General features: G+C 43.3%; 5 protein-coding genes across 5 annotated transcripts; 4 read left to right on the forward strand and 1 right to left on the reverse strand.

Annotated features, from left to right (window-relative positions):
- Positions 1 to 898: 898 nt before the first annotated feature.
- LOC115735248 (NAC domain-containing protein 40-like) lies at positions 899 to 10,450 on the forward strand. Its single transcript, XM_030666385.2, has 7 exons — positions 899 to 1,355; positions 2,651 to 2,904; positions 3,129 to 3,419; positions 3,527 to 4,002; positions 6,970 to 7,141; positions 8,832 to 8,996; positions 9,847 to 10,450. Exons 1-6 carry the CDS (start codon positions 1,163 to 1,165, stop codon positions 8,994 to 8,996), a joined length of 1,551 nt encoding a protein of 516 aa, XP_030522245.2. The 5' UTR covers positions 899 to 1,162; the 3' UTR covers positions 9,847 to 10,450.
- Positions 10,451 to 12,030: 1,580 nt separating this feature from the next.
- LOC115735460 (protein GL2-INTERACTING REPRESSOR 1) lies at positions 12,031 to 12,617 on the forward strand. Its single transcript, XM_030666701.2, has one exon. It carries the CDS (start codon positions 12,086 to 12,088, stop codon positions 12,458 to 12,460), a length of 375 nt encoding a protein of 124 aa, XP_030522561.1. The 5' UTR covers positions 12,031 to 12,085; the 3' UTR covers positions 12,461 to 12,617.
- Positions 12,618 to 16,390: 3,773 nt separating this feature from the next.
- LOC115735214 (probable CCR4-associated factor 1 homolog 11) lies at positions 16,391 to 17,348 on the forward strand. The gene has a single exon (XM_030666337.2). It carries the CDS (start codon positions 16,453 to 16,455, stop codon positions 17,269 to 17,271), a length of 819 nt encoding a protein of 272 aa, XP_030522197.1. The 5' UTR covers positions 16,391 to 16,452; the 3' UTR covers positions 17,272 to 17,348.
- A 2,404-nt stretch (positions 17,349 to 19,752) lies between these two features.
- LOC115735218 (transcription repressor OFP6-like) lies at positions 19,753 to 20,941 on the reverse strand. The gene has a single exon (XM_030666341.2). It carries the CDS (start codon positions 20,573 to 20,575, stop codon positions 19,961 to 19,963), a length of 615 nt encoding a protein of 204 aa, XP_030522201.1. The 5' UTR covers positions 20,576 to 20,941; the 3' UTR covers positions 19,753 to 19,960.
- Positions 20,942 to 23,716: 2,775 nt separating this feature from the next.
- On the forward strand, positions 23,717 to 25,026 carry LOC115735219. Its single transcript, XM_030666342.2, has 3 exons — positions 23,717 to 24,071; positions 24,480 to 24,671; positions 24,759 to 25,026. Exons 1-3 carry the CDS (start codon positions 23,826 to 23,828, stop codon positions 24,918 to 24,920), a joined length of 600 nt encoding a protein of 199 aa, XP_030522202.1. The 5' UTR covers positions 23,717 to 23,825; the 3' UTR covers positions 24,921 to 25,026.
- Positions 25,027 to 25,153: the final 127 nt, after the last annotated feature.

Genomic DNA, 25,153 nt, shown 5'->3' on the forward strand with positions numbered 1-25,153 from the left:
CATGAGTTGCTAATGCATGATTGGAATGAGTGGAGAAGGTTAAAAACTCGAGGATATATGACCGGAAGGCTTTTTAATAAAGGTCAATATTTCGATTTAAAAAAAAAAACAAAGATGAACATTGGAATTGGGAAATCTAATATAATTTCAAACCAGAATTCGAATTCAAGTAGAAACTAATTTAATCCGATTAACAATAAATGATCTCGTCATCTTTGCAGGGCAAAAGGTTCCATCTTCAGAGATTGTTATCCTTGCGTCATGCGTGCGTTCCGATCTCTTCCTCGGCGAGAATCTCTTGCCATCTTTCTGCAGTAACTCTTATCTCCCGATCAATGCATCATTCTTGACTCAATTTTCAACTTCTGTACATGTTTCGAGTCAATTCACCATAGCCACACGTTGTGCACTTCACTTGAACTTTGCCCGTTGCTCATTGGGCATTCCATTGATGGGTCTTGCGAGCTGAGTGCATCATCGCGGCACCTGCTGCGAGGCTTATCAAATTTTGGATCAAACATCCAGCACCCTTTAGAACAGATGGCTAGAATTGGAGATTCTATAGTATTGACATTAGTTCCTGTTAAAAATTTATACAAAATTTTTCTGCAAAGTCCTTACCTGCAATTGACTCTGATTCGTCGTGCTTGCGGTCGTGCTTGCGGACAGACAGACATCAGTCAGCTCTGTCCCAGTCCCGCCGCCAGTAGCCGGAGAAATTTATCGGCGTCGCAACACGTGGGCTCGGCTCTGCCTGCCGCGTACGACCGGAGCCTTCGTATGGCGGGCCCCCCCTCTCGGCGTGACGTCTTCACGCCGCTTCACGCCGATCGAGGAGGCTCGGGACACAGCAGAACGGAGCACCACCACTTCTGCACACACAAGCAAAGCGCGGCACGGCAACAGAGACTGACACAGAGGACAGTGGATAACGAAGCCGCGAACCCAAGTTCCTTCCTTCCTTCCTTCCTTCCTTCCTCTCGAGTCTGCTTCTTTCATATTCTGGTTCTCTTCGTTCTCCACAAGTTAAAGGAACGCAGGAAAACCCAGCGCGGGGCTCACTCATTCCTTACGTCGTGGTCGAACCAGCCATAGAAGAAGAGAACCTTTTTTGGCTTTTTCTGCTGAAAGTAGAACGGAGGGAGATAGAGAGAGAGCGGAGATGGCGGGACCTTCTTCGAGAGAGCCGCAGCTAACGATAGCGGCGTCCTCGATGTTCCCGGGGTTCAGGTTCTCGCCGACCGACGAGGAGCTCATATCGTTCTACCTCAAGAAGAAGCTCGACGGCAGCGAGGAGAGCGTCGAGGTCATCTCCGAGGTCGAGATTTGCCGCCACGAGCCCTGGGACCTTCCAGGTTGGTCTGGTCCTAATTGAACATCTCTGACTAATTTGCGATGTGATCAATCGTTTTCTGCAAGTACTGCGCATTTCCATTACGTTGCAAGAAGTTTTTAAGCGTTCCTCATGCATGACTTCTTGATGCTAGTGTGAGTTTTTTTGTAAACTCCCACGAGAACCATCGTCTTGGTAGGATGTACAGGAGCCACCAATCTTGACCCTGGGTCGCATTATGTCCTGTGTTTCTCCGTTCAGTGTTGATTCGATCAACGTTATTGCGGTTCGAGCAGAGAGTAGATTGATGTATAGGCTCGTTACTCAATGAATTAGCACTTCTAAACTAGTCTGACGAAGCCAAGAAACTGTGGTTCTCCGGTGAAGCAACTGGCGAGGAAAGGAAGGAGCTTTATGTCTTATAATGTTGCACAATGTTTTTGACCCATGATGCAACCTTTTACCTTTGTCGAGGTTTTAATGCGGGAGCAGGTGAAGATGGAGCTTCGGAATCTTTCCCCGTTGATGACCCGATTGCGGGTCTGATCAGTATCGAACTCTGTTTTCCATCTTCTTGTGAAAAGTTGATGTTGGCTCTCTTCAAGTTATGTTATAGCTGTAAAAGATCTTACAACATTGTGTGCCTCTTTATCGTCAGTTAGTGCCCTGTCTTTCGCGATGTAACCTTAATTGGCAGAATGGCATATGTTCAAGAACTACAGACGTGCGGAGGAGCAGGCTCGTTTAGCATTTCAAATATATTTGTCGATGGCGGAGAGGATAGTTGATATCCAGAGTAGGTGCACTTTTAAGATAGACTGCGACCCATGGTTTAGTAAAAAGAGGAGTTTCCAGATAGATGGTGGTTGCCTCTGGGGTTCACTATCGTTGGAAACTTGGAAGTGGGAATCTCCTCCCGGGAGTGTCGTGTTGAATGATAAGAGAGCGATCGTGTTTTTCTTCTTGCTCTGTGTATGCTATGTATAAAGACTAAAGAGAAGTGCGTAATTTTAAACGATCTTGGTGAGGTCGTTCCGGAGCATATAAGGGGTAAGCAATGAGGGAACAAAAAGTTTACATAGTCTGCATATTTACTGTAGGGAAGATGAAATGCATAAGTGTAGCCGGGAATTAGGAAGCTACCGGCATATAGTCTCAGGTCATCTTCGTAGTTCGATTCTAGGCATACTCAGGGTATAATATATGTTCTGTTCGATTGGCAAGGCATATTCAGAAATGGAATTATGCTTGTCCAGTCGTCAATATGAATGCTTTGCTTTATCAATGACTAATGACTGCCAGTTTACTATTGAACAGCGAAATCCATCATCCGGTCAGAAAACGAGTGGTTCTTCTTTTCGGCTCGCGGAAGGAAGTACCCAAATGGAATGCAAAGTAGGCGAGCGACCGAACTTGGGTACTGGAAGGCCACAGGCAAGGAGCGCAATGTCAAGGCTGGTTCCAGAGTGATTGGTACTAAAAGGACTCTAGTTTTCCATTTGGGCCGTGCGCCGAAAGGTGAAAGAACGGAATGGATCATGCACGAGTACTGTATGGATGGGAAGTCGCAGGTAATATATATCACAAGACTTGGCAGCCTGAACTCTGATGTTGTATTTGCTCATTGATCGAATGGCCTCTTTAACTACTTTTAAGGTTCTTGAACAAATTTCTCCATATGTTTTCAAGAATATAGCTAATTTGACATGTTGTAGTACCAAACTTCTCAAAATCAGGATGATTAAAACCACTGTTTGACCAAGTATTCTATGATCGGGTTACTGTGAATTTCCAGGATTCTGCAGTCATCTGCCGCCTTCGCAGGAATACCGAGTTCCGGATTAACGACAGCTCGAATCAGGCTTCTCCGAGTCAAAGGGAGCTTTCTTCTGTTGATAATAGAAACCATGTTATGTCCGAGGGCGGCATTGATGGGACAACTCTGTCTCAAGCCGTGGAAGGCTTCACAAGGAGGTGCCCGAGCAGTTACGACTCTCATTCTGTTGAGCAGATGGACTCGGCATCCGAATCCAACCAAAACTTACCAAACGAAGGGACGATGACAGAGTCTGCCATCCGCCAGAAGGTTAGTTGTCGATTCAAGTCCCATCTTTTGAGTGCTGAAGCTTTCGATCGCTGCGGCCTTTGTTTTCCACACAGCATGATATGGAGTTGCCCGATACGAAATTTCAGGACACTGACGACGATGAAGATTTCTTTGCGGACATACTGAAAGATGACATAATCAACCTAGACGGGTCCGCAGTTTCCACAGTGCCCCCTTCCCTGCCTGTGGAGTCCCGTCAACTGGAGGCCGAGTGGAGATCTCAAGAGTCGATTGAAGCATTCCTGTCTCAAGTCCTCAACTTCCCGACCGAGCCAGTCCAAAGAATCAACCCCAGAGCAGCGGAACAATTGACAATGTCAGCACTAGAGGGATTAGAGCTGAACAAGGAATACTCTGCCAACAAGGACAAAGAACCAAGCGACAAGCAATCGCCGACATGCATCTTCACAACCATCGTTGCCGGGAAAACATTCGGTCGCCGGTTTTCGTCCGCGGTGCTACTGATTGCGGTTCTTGCGGGGTTGCTGGTGTTCCTGCTGGGGGGGTACCCGCGAGTGAAAACGATCATGCGGGACATCGCATTTTACGTTAACTTTTGGAAGTAAATGTATGTTGGTGCGTTTCAATCGGGTTTTTCTTGTGCGAGATGGAAATGATGCCGGATGATCATTTGGTGTCTCGAAGGAGTGATCATGTATAGCAAAAAGGTGGGTTAGCGAACGCCCTTATGATCATTTGAATATGTCGATATTAAGCATGTAAGATAACTAGTTTTATTACCCGTGTAGAAAGAAGCCAATATATTTCAAATAGTATAATAATTATGCTTGTATAAAAAAGGCTCCTTTTGCGAGTGGCATACTTTCGGTTATTAAATTTAGGGATAAGTAGAAGTCTTAAAACTTGTCACGAAAATTCAATTGAGCTTTAAAACTTTCAAAAACAACAATCTATAGAATGACTTGATTGGATCAATTTGATCGGTTTTAAGATTTGATTGCATGTTTTAAAAGTTTTGGGATTCAATTGCATTTTCGTAAGAAGGTTGAGGACTTAACTGTAATTATTGAAAGTTTTGGAATTAAATTATATTTTTGTGAAAGTATTAGGACTTTTAATGCAATTATTCCTTGTTTTTAACTTTTGCATTTGTAATAGCAAAGTAAGTGATGACCATAAATTTATAAGAGGAGAGAAGAAAAGAAGTGTTTAGGCCATCTTTTTTGTTCCAAAGGGATTAGTTGATGACAATAGAGTCAAAGACAAGTTTAGTCTGCGACTAAGAAACTTCGACAATATTGCTTTAGATCAACGTCTATGTACACACGATGAATAGACTCTAAAAGGACACGTATGAATTTAATAAGCACTTAAGGACAAAATCATGAATTACGAGATATTTGTTCGAAAAGTATTAAACCTATAAGACAGCGCGGACAATTTAATTATAATATTTTTGATCAATTTAGTTATCAACTTTTTAAAAATTTTGGTGTTTTATATTTTTTCCTTTTTTTAACTATTTATCTTCCCGAAAGAGCAAGTGCCACTAGGCGAGGACCTACAAGCCCTCGTTAGCCACTATATTAGGGCTGTGAAGCCCTTGTCGAAATCTGGATTGTCTGTCTCGATGTTTTTTTTTTTTATTCTACATTTTGTAGTGAAAGTAGCTATATCTTAATGGGCATTTTGTCATGAACCTCGTTGATTTTATATATATATATATGCTGGGCTTGTTTGGCAGTCGAGAACAATTTTGTAGATCGAGCGATGACTTCACCTAGTCACTAAAATATAATTAAAAATATCTATGTCAGCACCAACCGTGCTATGTAGATGGATAACATTCACGTTAGCAAAATTCGATCAAAATTGATATGATGGACTTGATTGGTATCAATGTAATATATTTATAACTTTCTTTTCTATTTTTCTCCTATTATATAGCATTGGAAGCAATATAGTAAAAATAATATTTCGTGTATGCGCTTGCCTGCTCTACTATTGATATTAATAATGGGGATGATTGGGGAAAATTTTCGACAAAAGTTTTAAACATATTTATCAATTCAGTTATAAATATTTTAATTGTGTTAATTTAGTCATAAATATTTTACATTTATGTCAATTGAGTCCATCCGGTAGATTTTGACCAAAAATCACAGATATAAACGCTAATCGTCCTATGTGGCACAACCAACTCTGACTTGGACATTTATTTATTTATTATTTTTCTTTTCCTTACTCTTTTTTGATTGAGGGTTGGGGACCCTCAATCAAAAAAAGTAACTAAAAGAAAAAAAGACAAAAAAAATTAAAAGTCTAGAAAATTAAAAAAAAAATGTCTATGTCAACATTGATCATGCTACGTAGGACGACCGATGTCCACCTCGGCGATTTTTGGCTAAAATTTATCGGATGGACTTAATTGACACAAATTCAAAATATTTAGATCAAATTAATGTAATTAAAATGTTTATGGCTGAGTTAATAATAATGTATTAGGTTTACGAGGCCCTTTTCCTGAGATGATGTTTCCGGATTGAGCCAATTTTGATTCTCGGATCACACCAGTTCCAAAAAGCAAAATCCAATGACCCGACCCGCTTCCTCGTCTCAACTGCACCGCACAGAAAACTAAACCAAGGCGGAATCGTAAGAGAAGCAGAAGTCGTTGGCTGGAGGGGAAGTTCAACATATGCTGGTGGAGTGCTCCAAGTGGCTGGAGTCGCCGCGATGTTGCTCGATCGATCGTGAACTCGTGCTCCTCCTGCAGTCGCACATCGATTCGGTAATCGCAATCTGCTTCGACTCCTCGTCTTTTTCCATCCCTTTCGTTGCGTTTGCCGCGTCGTGTCGATCGAGATCAGCGCTTTCTTTCGTTGCTTTGAATTGACGAGTGTTGCTCTGCTCCGAAATGAAGCCCAGGACGGGCGATTTTTGCTCAAGTTTGAAGCGTCAATTGACTGTGGAAGTCGATTCCTGCTTAATTTCTTTGCTCTCCCCGTGAATTGCTTCGGAGAATTTTTCTTCTTTTGTTTTTTTTTCACCTATTTTTCCCGTCAATTGGTGCTTCTTCGTCCCGTACAATGGTGCATTGCCTTCGACGTCATTCTTTTGTTGGCGTTTATCTTGAGAAGTTGAAAATCGGGAATGAACAAATGGCTCTCTAGTTGCTCAATCTTGTCTTTTTGGTCGAAAGACATGATCAAGGCTCTTTGCACCTTCATTGAACTTTGTGTGTTTCTCATGGCAAAATAAACATGGGTTTTGTTTTCTTGAGCTAGGTTTTGGCTTGCGTTGTATTTCGTTCACCTGTTGGTTGCATTAAGGAGTACCTTTAAGTAACGATTCTCGATTAATTTTGATTTTCGGAAAACAAGGACTCGCTTTTGGTGTTTGCTTTGTGTTCCTGCCCTTGCTAATTCTGATATTTGACTGGCGGAAGTCTGGGATAGTAGCGAGAGAGGAAGTTCCTAGTTTTTTTACTGTTGAAGTTGCTATTACCCTGTGTATTCTTGAAAGTATTCAGGTCGTTCTGGTTAAAAGTTAATTTGCAGGTTTCATGAAACTTTGTGACGATGCCCCGTCCCTTGTTGCTCGCCTTTCTGTTGCTAGTCCTCATTTTCACTTCCCAGTTTGAGTGGAAGCAACCCCTTGTGACCGACCTTGAAAACACTCTGAGCATCGCCCAGAAGCAATCCCGAGTTTCAGTGAGGCGAGAAGCTGTAAAAGAGAAGGTAGTTGTTTCCCTTATTCAAGTTTAATATATCGCTGCTGAGTCTTTTCCCTGCATCTGCTGTCTGTTTCTGAGTTGATTCTATATGCTTGGAATGGAGCCATGCTTAATCGAAGCCTCTCAGTCATGCCAGTAATTTGAAGTTTGTTTTTTCTGCCTTTCATTGGGTTTTCCTTTTTGCTGCCTGTTGTCCTATCTTCGGATGGGTTTGGTTCAGCATTCCCAAGAGGCTTTCAGCCTGTAAAGCCCATTGGGAGAATGCTGAAATATTTGGTTCAGTTTTAAGCCAGCATTTGACCAAATGCTAAGAGATTTTTTTCCTTCCAAAACTAACCTTATCAATTCCCTGTATTTTCGATTTTGCCCCCCTTTTTTACTGTCTATTTTCCTCGCCGGTCTGGCAATGGGTAATTTTTTTAATTAAAAATTAAAAAATTGCATTCAAAGCCCCTTTGGAATATTGTTTTTACCAAACACCATTTTACCCAAAGCCCATTTTCAAATGAGATTTTACCAAACGCAATTAGCATTTTCCTAAACCTCTTTAGATTGAAGGCATTTGCATTTCCCTAAAGCTCATTTCAAATGCTGAATCAAACCCACCTTAATCAGTATGTGATGGCCATTAAAATGAAGATAGATAAATAATGTATGACATTGTAATGCACATCATTCTATGTACCAGTGATTTATGTTGTTCTGCAGTTTTTTTAGTAGGCTTCTACTTCACCTTATAGAATCCGTGCAATGTCTGTTTTATTGATATTGATGCACCATCTTGCTCCAGTTAAGTGGATACTCAACATTATCTTCTTGTAGTCTCTCTCATCCCAGCTTTCAGGCAGATGTCCTTGTTTCTTCCATCTCTTTTGCTAGTCAGTCTTTTGTAGCCTGGACTATTCTTGGGTCAGATGCTGATAACTTGTGTATCTGGCCCCATACTTGCGAATGACTGAACCAACTAAATCATGTCTCCCTTTGCTCCTCGGAATGTGGTTATTTCCATGTCAGATGTACCCTAAAAATTGCATCTTCTGTTTATTTCATGGGGATGCTTTGGCCGTGGACCTCAATTGTAATGGCAGGTTTGTAAAGAAAGTGTCATCGATAGGGATTAAGTTTAATTACAAATAGTTTGTTTGAAGATAACAGAAGGAATTCTACTCTGAAGAATCGTTACAGGTGGAACATGGACTTTTCCTCAACCGTGCTTAGAAAGTCAGCCTTTTTTAATCTGTTGGCAAACTTTTCGGTGAAGCTGATTTTCTTGAAGAAAAAAACCAACCAGTTTGTGGTTGGGAAAGATCTCTGCTCCCCTTGAAAAATTTAAAATCGGGAGATTTCTCCACAAGAAGAAACTTCTCCAAGCTTAACTCAGTTTTTCCCACATTTGACCAATCACCAAATTTCAACTGCTCGAAGCTCTTTTCTTTTCCGCTTCTGTCATCTAGCAGAGAAACTTATTCAGTCCCAAATTAATTGCTATTTGGTCTCAAAAAGTGGTTGATTTTTTTATTTTATTTTTTTGAGTATTCGCTGAAGCGGCGGTTCTATCAAATGGGATTGTTCTATCACCTCTCCATTTCACTTTCGTGTCATCTGGACATCAATCTGCTACTTTGCCGCTGACTTACAGATACCTTCTAGTCCTTGCTTTGCTTTGTAATTGTGGTTATCGTTCCCTTTTGCAGATCATCATATCGCAAGAGCAACGCATCCAGAAACTGTACGAGCTTGTCCGGAGCCTTAAGGAGCAGCTGTCACAATGTAGGAGCAGTAAGACAAGAAATAGCACCACTATCCCTCTACCTGAACATTTTATCGAACTCGAACAAAAGCAGCCTCTAGAGGATTAGGTGAGAACTTCCACATCTGCGAATTGTAAGGAAAAGCTCTCGGTTGTTTGCTAATCCTTTCCAACTTAAGTCGATTCTCTTCACAGGATAAGTTTCTCTGAGAACCTCAAGCAAAGCAAGCAATGGTGATTTTCTTAGTCTTCACCGAAGTCCAGCTTTGCGGCCAATGTAATTGGTAGTGTAAAAATAGAAGCTTCAAACAATCCTAGTTGTCAAACTGGAATGCTCTGGCGATTCTTTAGATTAGATCAGGAAGAGAGTGGTTGATGATGTAAAGGTGTGCATGAAAACATTAGATACATTCATAATTAATTGACACATGTAAGCATTTATGTGGAGCACCTATCTATATCTAGCTAGATCCAAATTAAGCGTATTTAATGAATACATTAGGTAGAAAATAGCAATTAAGACGACAGATTCGGGATGGCTTGGAAATTTCACCATGAAAGCAATGGCAATTTAGTCATCTTCCCAAATCCGATTAGACCGGAGCCCCTTTCATTGCTTTGGCATCATCATCATTCAATATGTGGATTGTGGCTCTTTTTCTTTTCTTTGGAAGTTATTGGATACCAGAAACCGCCTGCCATTCACTTCTTCCGCCACGATCCGCTGGTGAGTGACGGAGACATTCGACAAATGTCATCTTTCCCCTGTCCACCATGATTTTAAGAAGAACATGCTCTCTCGGGACGCTATTGAACTCCGTGGGCTTAACAACTAGAGTACACCACACCATCACTTTAATTGACTTGGAGCCCCATAATTAATGGGTCACCCGTCTCTCTTTACTTCTCTTCCTTCTTGAGAATTCATTTTGGTTAACACGCATTGAAGTCTCTGACAGTGGCCCTCGGACATCTCGTGTCTTGAAGCGAGACGGAGGAGGATAAGAGAAGAAGAAGCAGAAGAAGAAGGAAGAAGATGGTGATGTTATTTCATTAATTCCGCTCTGAACATCACCTAATTGTTCGGCCACCTTTATTAATGACCTTCTCTATTCAATGGCCACCTGGGCAACTATGTTGAGTCAGCCTCTTTAGCATTTAGACAAGTCCGTTACCCGTGTTATTGCTTCCGTTCCTTACGGACACGGCAATGACTATCTGGATATGGTGTTACAACTTCCAGTGAGCCACGGCGAAACTCGGATTAAGGTGGGGTGAGATGATAACTTTTGGGACATACTAGCTCGGTCACGATAGTAGAAAGGATTACGCAGCACACCCAACGGCTGAGGGGCGGTCCATCATCGTCGGGTACTATGGCTACAAATTGGAGGACCCGATCCTGCTGTATCTGTCTTCAAATGTGAATCTAAACGTGTAATCCAACTTTTTATATTGGCCCCTTTGGTTGGTATGTCTTTCTAAGAGTCATAACTAGCTGCTCCATTTTTGAACCAACACAAGTACGAATTGCACGTCTGTAAAGTCTCCAAGTTGCATGAACTAATGATGTTTCCAACATCAACAGGTACACGATTTGAATCAGTCCTCGCTGAGCTCGGCTTCGACCGGGATGATGACGTAAGCCCTCCGTTGACCTGACGTCACTGGCTTCTGCATCTCTCCCCCAGTCCCATTGTTTCCTTCGTTGTCGGAGCGGGAAGATAACATCTCTCAGCCTCGAAAAGATCCTCTCTTTCCCCACCTTTTGTGGAGCTTTAATGGAGTAGTTGAATTTCCCGCTGCCCAGAAGTGGTGGACTCATACTGAATCATAAATAACAACTACATGAATCGAACATGCACATGATGCCTTAATGGCCACCTCTGTTCCTCGCCATTTCATTGATGACTTCGCTCTGTCCGATCACTTCTCCGGCAACGCACAGCTTCCAGACTAATCATCAGCCTTGCACGGTACTACGCGATCGCGGGTCATTCGGCAGCAACCGCAGCTGTTGCATTGAAGGGTCCTGCGCGGCAATCTTCGAGAACTCCTAAACCGTGTCCGTTGATCGTAGGTGTATTTGTGGGCGCCCAATGAGAAAAGGGGCTCCGACAGAAACTTTGATGGACATTTAATTGCGTCCTTAATCTCTTTGGCTACTGGCTTAGATTAACTTTAACGATAGGTAGCTTGTCACATACACAGGTCACCTGACAAACACCCGTCCACATGAAATTTTCGTTTACATCGAGGGGGGGAATTTATCGTGACATCGCGAGTAATATGCATTCGCCCGGCTAACTAGCCAATAAAACACCGCCCTCTACGAATCTATCTCGTCCGACCCACCATAAAATCACGTACGCATTCAATAAAAAGGCTCGGCTTCAACAAGCCTATCCAATTTATTTTTCCACGAGGCAAGACTGTAGGATTAGCTTTCCATCTAAACTCGAACCGTGAAGCTTTAAATGCCTTGCAGACTTGTTATAACAGCAGCAGTTAGGTTAAGTTGGTTAACTAAATTGTCATGGACATGAACACACCAACTCTCCCAATAAATGAGTGAAGGCAATCGAGTCGATCCTAGCAACTTTTTTTTCCACATTAAGAAAAATTTTCCAGCCTTTTGTTGTGCTTCGTAGCTCTCTTCCACCCATTATGTGTCCTCTCAAATTTATTTCATTCCAATCCCACCTTCTCTCTTTCTTGCCCTAATTCCTATTACCCTCCTTTCCTACCCACAATTAATAGGCTGTGAGAGAACCTCTCTCTCTCCCCCCCTCTATGCACGGCATTATAAATTGCTTTACAAATCTCTTTGGCAACTCCAACATGGCTACATGATCAGCAACTCCAATCCCCTTTCTTCTCTGGTCTTAATCCCGGATCGTGTTCTTTTGAGAAGAAACTAGCTCTTCGACTCGAGGTGAGTATCATATCCGGACGTTTCGCGAATCTATCTGATTGCTGTTTTACCCGAGTAACGTTTATTGAAATATCTCAAAGTCCAGGGCGTAGCATCGCCCTCTCTCTCTCTCTCTCTCTTTTAAGTTTTCGAATTTACATGACATGTTTCGCGAGCGTTGTTAGCTTTTGTTGTTTCCCTAAGCGTATGGAATATTTTACCTTTTAAGGTGAAGTCTAAGAGGGGAGATATTGCTGAGAAAGAAGCTTGGTACAGCTTCCAAGATGAGCGGCCGAAGTGCAAAGAGCCCCGGGCTAGAGCTGAGGCTGAACTTGTCACCACCAAGAGCTGATGGCCGGTACCATCTCCAAGCGAAGGACTCCCCGAAATCATCGACATCGTCGCCTTCCTCGTGCGAGAGCTCATGCGTCTCCTCCTCGTCAGCTGGGCTCGAAGAGAACCACAACAGCAACAGCAACAACACCGGCGACGATCCTCGGCCGGCTGTGGCCACTTCGATGGTGGTCGTGGGCTGCCCCCGATGCCTCATGTACGTGATGCTGTCCGAGGTCGACCCCAAGTGCCCGAGGTGCAAGAGCTCCGTCCTGCTCGACTTCGTCGGCGAAGACAACCACTCCACCAAGAAGAACAGGGTCTGAAGCATGAGCTCCGATAAAAACCCTACAAGATTTGCCTCTTTTTTTTTTTTTTTTTCACTTAAGGGCCTTAGTTTATACAGCAGTTGGTCGCCCAAATGGATTCGTGTAGTATCAGTCCTCGACATAGCGATACGGTTTGATGATCTAAATCGCTTTTGCATCTGCCTTGTTTCAATCTTTCCTCTTTTTTGGCTTTGAAGTTTCTTTGTTTACATGCGGAGGCCGCCTTCCATGACCTATTTATATTATTTGGTCAATGGAAATACCGTGAAAAAGTCCAGCCAAATAATCTTAGCACGTAGAATCAGATGTACCGCAACTTGATTAATCGAATCGTTAATCGGGATACTTGTCCAAAGAAATCCTAAACCTATTGTGCGGCAATCAATTCAGCCCTAAACTTTTACAATCCTAAATTGTCCGATGTACAGTAATTTTAGGGCTTTTTGGATAATTTTTCCTTAGTTAATCAGGTGTAATCAATCTTTGACATAGAAGATGTCACATTAAGGGTCGTGAGCCCTAAGGCAGTAGCTCATTCATATGCATCGGCTCAAATTCAATGCGAAGGTAACGGTGGTTGAGCTAACAATCTGCCTGAGAACGAAAACGATGTGCTCAACCAAAGTTTGAACATTAAATGCCACCTTGTGTGGATCGATTTCGACGTATCCATACTTATCTTTTCGTAACTAAAAGATCGGCACGTCGTCTTAATGCAACGTCGAAATCCATCGCTCCTTATAAGCTCGAAACTTATGCAGGACTACTCGCCTAATTGCAAGCATATATCATGTGGATATGATGACAGCCGATCTGATTGTGTTCACCCGTGGACCGCCGCAATGGTGACCAGAATGACCACAAAACGAGTCGCCGTTCACGACGACGTTAGGCGTCAATCACCTTACGTGCCGTAAAGTTTCGCTTCTCTCTCTCTCTCGCTCTCGCCTGCGACTTTGAGCATTAATTAGAGGGCCAGTTCAGATCTGCAATAGTGTGCACGTTTTGAACTCCATCAAACGCGTTATTTACTTGGGTGCCTGCCTGGTGGGTCGGGGAGATAGTCAAATTGATGTGAATCCGTTCTATAATCTACTCATCAATCAAAGGCGATCGTCGGACAGGCCTTGGACAGACCGGTCCCTAATGTCGTGCCTAACTTGTACAAGTATTTGGGCCTAATCAGCCTTGGCAAAGGGCTGGACCGGGCTTCATACTACGTATCCCTGTTCGAGCCAACCCATAAGTATTCTTCGAGCCTATTTGACCCGAGTTAGGTACATGATTAGATCAATCTGTCTTACGGGAGCACTTGTTAACAAGATCCACCGTGATTATTCACAGCTGAAATCATGAGTTTTCCGACTCGCCGACTAGACATGGGTTGGGCTTCGACGGAGAAGCCTCATACGAGAAGACGAGCATGAAGAGGACGAGGATGCGGATGCGGATAAAGATGACGATGAGGATGATGACCTCGTGTCTATGAACTAGTTTATGTTTTTCACTGGTGTGCGCGGTATTATGTTTATGTTGTTGCCTAGGATCTGTTTGATACAAGGGAAGCGATTTGTTTCACTAAAAACTTCATGATAAAGTGACATATTTATCATGAAAATAGTTTTCAACGAAATTTGTTAGTTTTCATTTGTTTGATAGTTTAGGGAAAGTGGTTTCCCTCTTGCCCGAAGAGAGTCCCTCAATCTAAACTTCTTGTTTTCAATCCAAGGGAAATGTTCTTCGTACATCGATTAGTTTTTGTCGTTCAAATATCGAAAGTTCAGAAGAGAAAATAATTTCCCCAAGCCGGTTTTCCTTCGGAAAAACCGACCGTAGATTTTAATTTCTTTCCGTAATCACGTGGATCTTATTTTAGTACGTCTATTGCGATGGTTGACATTGTCTTCATGCGTTTCATCATTCAATTTGTGAGCAATTTAAATTAACAAAACAGATTGTGGAATTTTAAAAAAATAATAATAAGACAACTCCTATGTTTGCGCTGCTCAATCAGACATTCTAAGCTTGTATTTTATCTTTGTTACCTTTTTTTAACAAATGAGTTTATATTATCTAGGGAAAATTACCAAAAAAAAATTCCTAAACTTATTGCACTTGTGTCTATTTATTCATAAATCTTTCAATTGTGCTAATTTATGTCAAAACATTTTCACGTTTTGCCAATATAGTACATTCGGTCAATTTCGGCCAGAAATCGCTGATGTGAACATCGGCTATACTATGTGGCATGACCTAATGTTGGCAAAATTCATTATTTTTTAATATTTTTCAATAATTTAATTTTTTTTAATATTTTTATTTTCTTTTCCTTCTTCCTCCGCCGGTTCTTGGGCCTCGGCGATGGCCGCCGACCGATGAAAGGCAACTATCGGCGAGGGGCAACCTCATCGAAGGCCACCGCTCAATACCCTTTGGTGAGGTTGACCCTCAACGACCTTTGGCGAGGATCAACCTTGCCGATTGTAGCCTTTGGCTGCTACCACCATCATCGAGGCTCGGTAATCGGCGAAAGAAGAAAGAAAAAAATAAAATAAATGATAAATATCATTAATGTAATAACTTTGTCCATGTCAACACCGGTCAAAGGCAACTGCTGGCAAGGGGCAACCTCGTCGAAGGCCAATGCTCAATACCCTTTGGCAAGACCGACCCTCAACGGCCTTTGGCGAGCCTCGACCTTGCCAATTCGGCTATCATCGGGGCTCGGTAATTCGGAGAAGGAAGAAAGAAAGAAAAAAGAAAAAATATATAAAAATTATAAATATTGATAATTTTATAATTTTGTCCACGTCAAGATCGGCCGTGCTACATATGCTAGCCGGCATCCACATTAGCAATTCATGGCCAAAATTGGTTGGATAGACTGCATTGACAAAAGTGAAAATATGTAGGACTAAATTGACAAAATTAAATTGTTTAGGATTGAATTGACATAAGTGTAATAGATTTATGACTTTTTTGGTAATTTTTTTCATATTTTGTGCATGATTGATTATAGTCGGGTGATAAAAGATATTAACCAAACGCGACAAAATTAGTCTTGCCGTTATAGGCTATGAATACCAAATCAATATAGCTGCCGTTGGTATCTATGCAGCTATCGATGCCAACGGAACTCATATTTTCGTCCATCACGAGCTAACACGGCTAGCTCTTCGCGACGAAAGACTTGGCGACGGCGTGTTCGCCGGCGTCGCTTTCGCGGGGGGAGGGGGCCATGGGCGGTGGAATAGGATGTCTCCATGAATGGAGTCGTGAAAAGAGTGTTTAACTGATGGAATCATAGTGTCATGAGGACACAAAATTGGGAAGATCAATCTAAGTCATCTCTCCTTATTAATGCAATGAGAATGCAACTCACTCATTTTTCGGGGATGTGATGTGATTACAACACGACGTCGTTGGTGGTGACAGCCTCCGTCTGACGTTGGCCAAAATAATAATAATGATAATGATAGTAATAATAACATAATAATAATAATAATAATGCACGTTTTTTTCAGTTATTACTTTTGGGCCCATTGTCCTTTCGTTTGGGCTAGCTGAAAAGTCAAACAAAAGACCCGGTCTCCCTACCACTACTCCTCCTCTGTTTTCTTCCTCCGGGATTTAAAAAAAAAAAAAAAAAGATAAAAAAAATTAATTTTTATTTAAAGGGTTAGGGGGGGAAGAATTTATCAAATTACAATTAGTGGGGTCCGCAATAAGCGGGCCCCAGTCAAAACGCCAATGCGCGTTGAACTTGGACAGTTGAAGAAGACGAAGACGAGACGACCACGACTCCTCCACTGAACTGGAACTGGAACTGACCCGACCCCCCCTCTCTCTCTCTCTCTCTCTCTCTCCGTCACGTTCATCCCCTCTTTCCCACCACCTTCCTCCGCCTCTTCCGCCTTACATAAGCCCCGCCCCCCCATTTCCTCTTCTTCATCTCCTGATATCCGACTTCCCTCTTCCTCATCCCGTCCATGGCAATCGCCGACGAACACCCCTCCTCCTCCTCCCCCGTCGCCATCCGCCAGGTCTGGTCCTGGAACCTCGACGCCGAGTTCGACCTCATCCGCGACCTCGTCGACCGCTACCCCTTCGTCTCCATGGACACCGAGTTCCCCGGCCTCGTCTTCCGACGCCCCCCTTCCTCCGACCCCCGCCGCCCCCGCCCCTCCGACCACTACCGCCTCCTCAAGTCCAACGTCGACGCCCTCTGCCTCATCCAGGTCGGCCTCACCCTCTCCGACTCCCTCGGCAACCTCCCCGGCTTCATCTGGGAGTTCAACTTCCGCGACTTCGACGCCTCCAGCGACCCCCACGCCCCGGACTCCATCGACCTCCTCCGCCGCCAGGGCCTCGACTTCGAGCGCAACCGCGCCGAGGGGGTCGACTCCGCCCGGTTCGCCGAGCTGGTCATGTCGTCCGGCCTCGTCTGCAACGACGCCGTGAGCTGGGTCACGTTCCACAGCGCCTACGACTTCGGGTACCTGGTCAAGGCCCTCACGCGCCGCGACCTCCCCGGCGAGCTCGCGGAGTTCCTCGCCGTCGTTCGGGTGTTCTTCGGGGACCGGGTGTACGACGTGAAGCACCTGATGCGGTTCTGCCACAGCCTGCACGGCGGGCTGGACCGGGTCGCCACGGCGCTGGACTTGGACCGAGCGGTCGGGAAGTGCCACCAGGCCGGTTCCGACAGCCTGCTGACGTGGCAAGCGTTCAGGAAGATTAGGGACGTCTACTTCGCGAACGACGGGCCGGAGAAGCACGCCGGCGTGTTGTATGGGCTAGAGGTTTATTAGGATCAATCCCCATATTCGATTCATTCTTTGGAATTTGTATCAAATTTGTTCCTTCGTTTTGTGAGTATCGTTTCGCATCTTGGGTCTCTATTGCCCACTTCTCAAATTCACACCCCAACTCGATATCGGTTGGCTGACCAACGACGTGGAAATCAATCAAAATACGGAAAGCTTACGATCATCAAATCGAATTAATGATTTGGAAGTGTCCGGTTTCCTCCGATATTCGGATTTATAATTGCTGAACAAGGGAGGGAAGGAGGCGACCTGACCTCTTTCAGCTCTCTCGTGGACTGCTTGTTCATCAGCTTTCTCGTAACGGACCAGGATCACCTGCTGGTTCTATGGTCTGTGACAGCTTATCGAGCATTTTCTGGATATGGGTTTTATGGAAATGTCCCCGATTTTCTCGGCGCAACTTCAAACTTTGCATCTGGAGTGAATGGCAAAAAACGAAAACAGAAAAGCCTGTTCTTGATCTAGTTTGTTGTATCCTGATTGTGATTGGAGTTCTACCTGTCGAAACGGCAGTTCATGAGTCTAATTCGTAATGCATTGTGAATTAGTGATTGGTACTATGCTGAGATTGGCGAAATTCATGCCGCTTATGATAGTTTGTGGAGAAACTAAGGTCCCGTGATCTGATCCAGTGGCCTGATCTGTAGATTCTTCAGTGCGACTGGCAAACAGCTGAATTGACAAGCTTACTTGGTGTCTGTGTTCTTCGGTACCATAAATTATTCATCGCTTTGGTTGCCCCCTTGTCATTACACGCACTTTCATGTTGCAAGCTCCTTTGATCATCTGGCAAATGCCGGGCAGCTTTTTATTTGCGTGTATCTAGAGTACCTGCAATACTTGAGACCGCTGTTTATGTTCCACAGCTTTCGTTGCATCAATGCTGACATTGGCTTATATATTTGTTGTGCAGGAGGTCAAGGTTTCGCCTTTAGATGATCTACGGCTGATTTCTAGCTTGCACTATCTTCGCTAGAAGAAGAGGAAAGGACGAGGAAAATCGAGTCTCGAATGAATATGACCCTTTTCCTGGCCCATCAGACCGTTGATTCCTCCTGTTTGTTTCTCCAAACCTAAGCAATCTCTTGCTGTGAAATCCCCTGCCGGATTCTCTTACCAGTACTTCAGACAAAACTTTAGGGAGGCATTTTGGAAAAACTTGGTTCCACTGTTCCTAATCTGGACTTGTGTCTTCTAGCTCAACTAAACCGTGTGACAATGAAGTCGGTATCTAGAAACCGTCAGGCTCTGATTCATGGTGGAAATGTCTGTGCAGGACCTGCTGCTCTGCAACAGCATTGCTGTGGATAGATCAGGTGAAACGAAGAGAGTTTTGGGAAATCAGCTTCTGAGCGTAGGTCTTCGGCTTAATGCGGTTAACGGTCCATTACCGTCTTACCGGAAAGAAAAGAAAAAGGGCAATTGGGGTTCTGATTTCTAATCTAATGATCTCGCATTTCTTCGCAGCTCTCTCGCTGGTTTGATGCCGAACATGCCGCAGCATTGGAAAGCCGGTCTGAAAGCTCCGTCTCCTCCTGCTTGGAAGAGCATCATGGGGTGAGTTACTCGAAAACGCTTTCGCCGTATCTCCAGCATATGTACACGGGGGGTTTTGCTGTGTGTTTCCCTTCGACACCATCCGTCCAGTTATACAACCCATTCTCTGCGGTTGTGTCGGGCCTCGGCACCTTGTCCCGTCGAATGTGGCTCCTAAGGATCGTAGTTTCGGTTCTAAATTCGATGCGTTTCCGGGACCATCCACCATGAACCATTGTTCTGGAGCATGTTCCTGTGATGACTCTGGTTCTGTTTTGCTGTCTTCATCTGTTCCCTCCTCTTTTTTTTTGTCAAAGAAGAAATGGAGTTGTAGGCATGGCAAGAGTGCATTCCTTTTGGGCCTTTGAAGGCAGACGATACAACTGCTAATGTCCTTGCAGCAATTATTGGCACGGCCAATTGGCAGTTTCTCCCACCGAGATTAATTGAATATAGAGAAAATTGACATAAATTATCTCTGAACTTTGGTCCAGCGTGCTTTGGCGGTCATAGAACTTTTTATTTGTTCAATGTGATCCACGAACTTTAATCAATGTGTTCTTTGAAATTTTAAATATTATTATATAGTCTAGCGAATGCATTGAACATTTAACCATAATCTAGGACCATAATTAAAATATAAAAAAAAAAAAGATGCATCGCATATTGGATCAAAATTCGGGAATAACTGCTTCGGCATTCGACCGTGCGACAACCGGTTGATCAGAAGAGCGAACTCTTGGATCGGAAGAAGCCGTATTCTCGTTTTTCTTATTTATGCCGTTGCCTTTGTTTCACTTAATAATCTGGCTGACCATCCATAAGTATTTGCTATTCGTGGAACTAATCATGGGAAAGATTATCAAATAAGGGCCGTCCATAGCTCCGAGTAATGTCATACGAGAATTAGATAAGAAGCTAAAAAAAATTAAAAATAAATAAGCTATATTTTTGAAATCATATATATTTATAAACAAGTTCATCGATTACACCATTTTCTCCCAGACTCCTCACACCACCAAGAAGTAGTAAAAATGCTAGAGATAAATAAAATATTAAATGACAAAAGAAAAGGAAGAAAGAACCAGGAAGTTTCACACGTGCGAAAGAAGTGCACTCACGTGGCCACAGCCTCTCATTCACGTGACCCTCCTCTAACTCCATCACCATCATGATTTTCATTACCCTCACACCTCGACGGCGACGACGACACCGACGGCAGCACATCCGGATCGCCGCCGCCGCGGGATGCGACGCCGTTCCAGATCGCGGTGAAGGCCCGGATGATGACGGCGTGGTAGCGGGCCGAGTTGAGCTGCAAGAAGCAGTGCAGGAGCTCCTGCAAGCCGTCCCTCGAGTAAATCTCTTGCTCCAGTATCATCTGGAGCATCGAGTCCCTGAAATCTCGGTACGGGTCGTTGGAGTCCTTCGCGACGGCGATCCTGCTCCCGATGCGCGACCTCGGCGCCTCCGGGTCGGGGCGGCGGCTCGGGGACGCGTCGGTGTTGGGGAGGGAGAACGTGGTGGTGGTACTGGCGGTGGTGGTGGTGGAGGAAGAGGAGGGGCAGGGGCAAGATTTGATCTTGACGAGCTTGAGGTTGTCATGGATGGAGAGCGATGAAGACGAAGAGTCTCTTCTGGGTTGGAACGGGGTGGGATCGATGGCGTCGGAGGGCTTCGACTTACCACACCCACAGCCCAAATTGGGTGTGAAAATGGCCTTCAGGAGTCCTTTTCTGTTGGAAGACATTGACACTCTGCACTGAACTGCCCAGCATCACACATATAGAGAGAGAGAGAGAGAGAGAGAGAGAGAGATGAATTTTCTTTCTTCTTCTTCTTCCTTCTTCTTCTTCTTCGGTTTTAAAGAGGAGGAAGTTTTGGGAGGGCATGCGATCCGGGGAAGTTGGTTACGGCTGATGATTGTGATTAGGTTAATGATATCTACCAAGTCGGAGGGTTTAATGATCGCGAATTATGATCTTCTTCCTGGAAATCTGGAACCGAAATTCGAAACGCTGATTCGTCGACTCGGCATTTGACTTGCTGGTCATGTTGTCATGAAGATGACGTCGATCCCTTACCTTGAACTCGTTCGTTAATCCCGAGGATTTAGCAGCCGAAAAGATAGTTGAGCCCATGCTTAAGTCCGGTAAGATTCGTTCAAATTTGTCCCGAGTTTGAATTCGCGAGCGAATCTGATCTAAAAGTAGGCGTCGCTATCCGACATGTAATTTTTCCCCGCGAACTAGGATTCCTTAATTTGGAAAAGGACCGTGTTAGGCTTGGATGTTGCCGATTTTAGGAGTTTGAAGCAAAAGAGGAAACCTTGAGAAATTGACTTCCACACACTATGTTCTCCTCTTCTTTTGGCAACGTGTGCTTGCGAGTGAACTTGTTCCTCAATTTGTGGGGCGTTGCATCCCGATCACAAGTAGACATTCGCTAATTGCGTCCCGAGAAGATTCACCGAGTGTTCTATCACCGGTAAATAATCCCGAGCTAAAATTTTGATGTAGTTTGAAGTTTAAGAAATATTAAGAGTATTTAAGTGACTCGAGTGTGGTTGTAATATCCGTTTTATCACTTGATCTATAGTGAAGTTCTTTACTTCAGTTCATCCCATGGACGCGGGTTCACGTTGATCGGACCAGGTAAATATGATATCCGAATTATACTTTCGCTCTGTCTATCTTATTATTCGAAAGCTTGCTTCCCCAAGAAGTCCTACATACACTATAAATTTTATTTGTACCGCGCGACAATAAATTGACAAGTTGAGGCTTGCGAATTACAGTAGAAGGAGCATCCGTCCATCCTGTGATTTCTTTTTCTCATTGTACGGTTCATTATGACAAATAAATGACTTCTTTTTGCGTGATTAATTATACACATAAGAATATGGTTGAATGAATTGAGAGTTCCTTGTTGAGAATCACTTGATTATCAACGAGTTGCCGATAGCGGAAGCACTTGTCGATGGCTATGATTGCGACGACCATAATACAGCGATCGACATGTGATGGCGATTAGTCGACGATTATCGCTTAGCAAATTTCGCTAAGTGTTGAATATAGACAGAAACAGGAGAAAGATGTCCATGGAAGATGAGTATATTAATTGACAGTTAAGTCCAATGGCAATCACGGAGCCTAAAAATTACACAAATGTCAACAAATGTTTTTACTTATCGATTTAATTTTTTTCTTATTGACCATATTCCATTTGATGTTCTTTTTTTCTTTTTAAAAAAGGTTTGTTGACAAAAAAAATTATTTTTAGTCAAAGGCCAGAAGTCGATTTGTCGGTATTAAAATCGACATGCGCGGGCGTGCTAAAAAATTGTGTGAACAAAAATCGAAACATGCCGAGGTGATTCGAACTTCAGACGAAGGAGGACAATAAAGATTGCTTCCCGGTTCCATACTCGACCACAATTTGTGTGGATGGGGCTTGGATGGAATGGTGAATCCACGTGAAATTAAGCACGATGGAAACCAGATCGCGGAGAAATGTAAATTGCTTTTAAGGTGTGTTTGTCTCGGTGAAAGTGTTTTTGGGGAATTGGTTTTTCGAACTTTTAGTTCGCCAAAAACGACTTAGTCACCGGGAAACACTTCACGGTCAACAAAAGAATTCATGCATAAAATTAGCAAAATGAATTCCTAGATCTAAAGAGGTGAAAATACTTTTTAGAATTGCTCATCTCAATTTTTTTAATATTTTTTATTTTTAATATTTTTTATTTTATTTCTTTTCTTCTTCTTCCGTTGGTAGCTAGGCCTCGGCGATTGTTGGCGAGCTCAAGCTCCCCAGCCATTAGCAAGCTTGAGCTTGCTCGTGACCGCCACTAGCTGGTCATGGAGAAAGGAGAAAAAAAGGAGAAAAACAAAAAAAGAACTTAAAAATTTGAATTTTTTTTAACATGAGATAAATTCATGAGATTGAAGTCATTTTCCAAATGAAATCCAGATACTAGAAAAATGTTTTCGGTCATATATTAGTAAACATAAAAAAACTAATCATTTTTCTGAAAAATAATTTTCCTGAAAAATATTTTCTTTTTTCATGGAGTTTTCCGCCAACAAAAAGCACCCTTGGAATGAAAATCACACGGAACTTCCTCCTAAATGAAGATATCCATCTCACAAAGAGTTCTCTTTTTATATTCCCTGTTCATGATGTGTCAAAAATAAATACCAACACTAGTATAAAAAAGAAGGCCAAAAGCCATAAAAAAGAAAAAACCCCAGATTATGATCATTACAGCACATTTATCCTAAACGTTTCTTTTTTTTACAGCAAAAATTTCAAACTTGTACTCACGTGACATATTTACACTCCATTGAGGTTACGTCAACGAGCACCGTTAAAAATCTATCTAAATGGACATTGGAAAACACGGTGTTAACATGATGCACACGCGGCTTAAGTGAAATAAAAACGATGTCGTTTTGATTGAAAAATCATCCGGTGGAATCTCGAAAATAAGTAAATATATCGTATAGTTACGAGTTTGGGGTTTTATGTAAATATGTCAAAATAGACATAGTTTGAAATTTTTTATGTGAAAAAAAGGTTCGGAATAAATGTATACAGTGGACATAATTTAAAAGTTTTTGGTGGTTTTTCCAAAAAAAAAAGAAGAACAAAAATACCGAAAAGTCTTCTGTTTGTGAATTTGTTTGTGTAATCCTCGTCTTGCTACTTGGCTCCTATTCTGGCCATTGATCGAGGCATTACCCAAATGACATTAAGCCCCCCAAAATTACCAAAATAACCCTCTGGACAGCAGAAGGCGGGAAGGAATCGGGAAAGCTCTTTCCGGGCTACAACCGTAATTCCACTCTCCTTCCCTGCCCTTTTCCCACTGCTTTCACCGCTTCTCGTGGTCGATTGAAGCTCCCTCGCTCATTTACAAGAACAATTTTTCACCTTTCCGAATGATAAGGATCGAGAAGCTGGATTTGGAAGTTGGGTCTTTTTGATTCGGCCGAAAGATGGAGGCATTGAATTTGCTTCCCGCTCTCTCTTCTCCCTCTTGCTGTTCTCCTTCGTCTCCGCGCCCGAGGCGAGAAGGGTTCTGCTACTTCGCCTCGTCGCCTAGACACCGCAAACCCGGTTCGAATCGCGTCGCGGTGAGAGCCGTCAGGGAGAAGACGAGCGAGGCGCAGAACCCACCTTCGCCGTCTGCTTCGGCGGATGAAACCACCAAGAAGTATGGCCTCGAAGCTGGTCTCTGGCAGGTGAATTCAAGCTCCGCTCTCTCGCTCTTCTTCTTCCTCACTTGGCAATCCTCGCCATGTTTTGAATCGATGACAGCTATTGAGTTGCAGGCTACTCTGCCTTTCTGGGATCATTCTCTTATCTCTTGTAACGTTCAGATTTGTTCTAGGCCTTGTTTGAATGGATAGGATAAAACCATCGCTCTCCCTCTCCCCCAAGTTATTTCTGGCCGTTCAATCAATTTTGTTTTTTTTTAAATTGTCAGTTGTCGTATGATCTCTTCAGTTTAAACATGAATCTGGAATTTACTGGAGCAGACAAAAATAAGTAAATCCATTATCAATCTAGTGATGCTGATATTAACCAATTGCTTGTGTTGGTGAGTTGGAAGCATGATTAGCAAATGTGCTTTTGTTGATCATGTACAGATATTCAGTTCAAAAGAGGAAGGAAAGGGAGATAGTGAGCAGAAGAAGTCAAGGACAGATCAAGCCAAGGAACTCCTTGCCAAATACGGGGGAGCATACCTGGCTACCTCCATCACTCTTTCCTTGATCTCATTCTCGCTTTGTTACGCCCTCATCAGCGCCGGCGTCGACGTACAATCTCTGTTGCAGAAGGTAATTCTTAATTCGGTGGCATCACGCCTTTGCAGATTTACCTGGAAATGTTTGGTTGGAGTCGTGGTTCATGGTCTTTGGTTGCAGGGGGGAATTTCGGTGGATGCCACCGGAGAGAAGGTTGGGACCTTTGCTTTGGCCTACGCCGCGCACAAAGCCGCGTCCCCAATTCGGTTTCCTCCGACGGTGGCCCTCACTCCCATAGTTGCCGGTTGGATCGGGAAGAAAGTAGTTGATAAGGAGAAGTGATTTGCACATTGATTCTCTGATGTTCCCAAGCCATGGTTCTGTATCCTTACATGTAATAGCTGTAGAACATACTTTTTGACATTTTTCTCAGCACAAATTATGGCTCCTCGTATTATAACACCTTTTCGCCTGGACAACTTCGGCTTTTTATGCATGGAAATACTCTTGAATCAATTCTAGAGTCAATACGCAATACTCATCAATTAGAGTACAGTTGAACAGAAACGCATTTC

The sequence above is a fragment of the Rhodamnia argentea genome, chromosome 8, assembly GCF_020921035.1.
Source record: "Rhodamnia argentea isolate NSW1041297 chromosome 8, ASM2092103v1, whole genome shotgun sequence".
Taxonomy (NCBI): domain Eukaryota; kingdom Viridiplantae; phylum Streptophyta; class Magnoliopsida; order Myrtales; family Myrtaceae; genus Rhodamnia; species Rhodamnia argentea.

Bases quoted from the DNA above. Each gene is read 5' to 3' on its own strand.
- LOC115735219 (XM_030666342.2), top strand. From the start codon at position 23,826: ATGGAGGCATTGAATTTGCTTCCCGCTCTCTCTTCTCCCTCTTGCTGT. The intron at 24,072-24,479 runs GTGAATTCAAGC...GATCATGTACAG, and splicing joins TCGAAGCTGGTCTCTGGCAG to ATATTCAGTTCAAAAGAGGA. The intron at 24,672-24,758 runs GTAATTCTTAAT...CTTTGGTTGCAG, and splicing joins TACAATCTCTGTTGCAGAAG to GGGGGAATTTCGGTGGATGC.
- LOC115735460 (XM_030666701.2), top strand. From the start codon at position 12,086: ATGAGCGGCCGAAGTGCAAAGAGCCCCGGGCTAGAGCTGAGGCTGAAC.
- LOC115735248 (XM_030666385.2), top strand. From the start codon at position 1,163: ATGGCGGGACCTTCTTCGAGAGAGCCGCAGCTAACGATAGCGGCGTCC. The intron at 3,420-3,526 runs GTTAGTTGTCGA...ACGAAATTTCAG, and splicing joins AGTCTGCCATCCGCCAGAAG to GACACTGACGACGATGAAGA. The intron at 7,142-8,831 runs GTAGTTGTTTCC...TCCCTTTTGCAG, and splicing joins GAGAAGCTGTAAAAGAGAAG to ATCATCATATCGCAAGAGCA.
- LOC115735218 (XM_030666341.2), bottom strand. From the start codon at position 20,575: ATGTCTTCCAACAGAAAAGGACTCCTGAAGGCCATTTTCACACCCAAT.
- LOC115735214 (XM_030666337.2), top strand. From the start codon at position 16,453: ATGGCAATCGCCGACGAACACCCCTCCTCCTCCTCCCCCGTCGCCATC.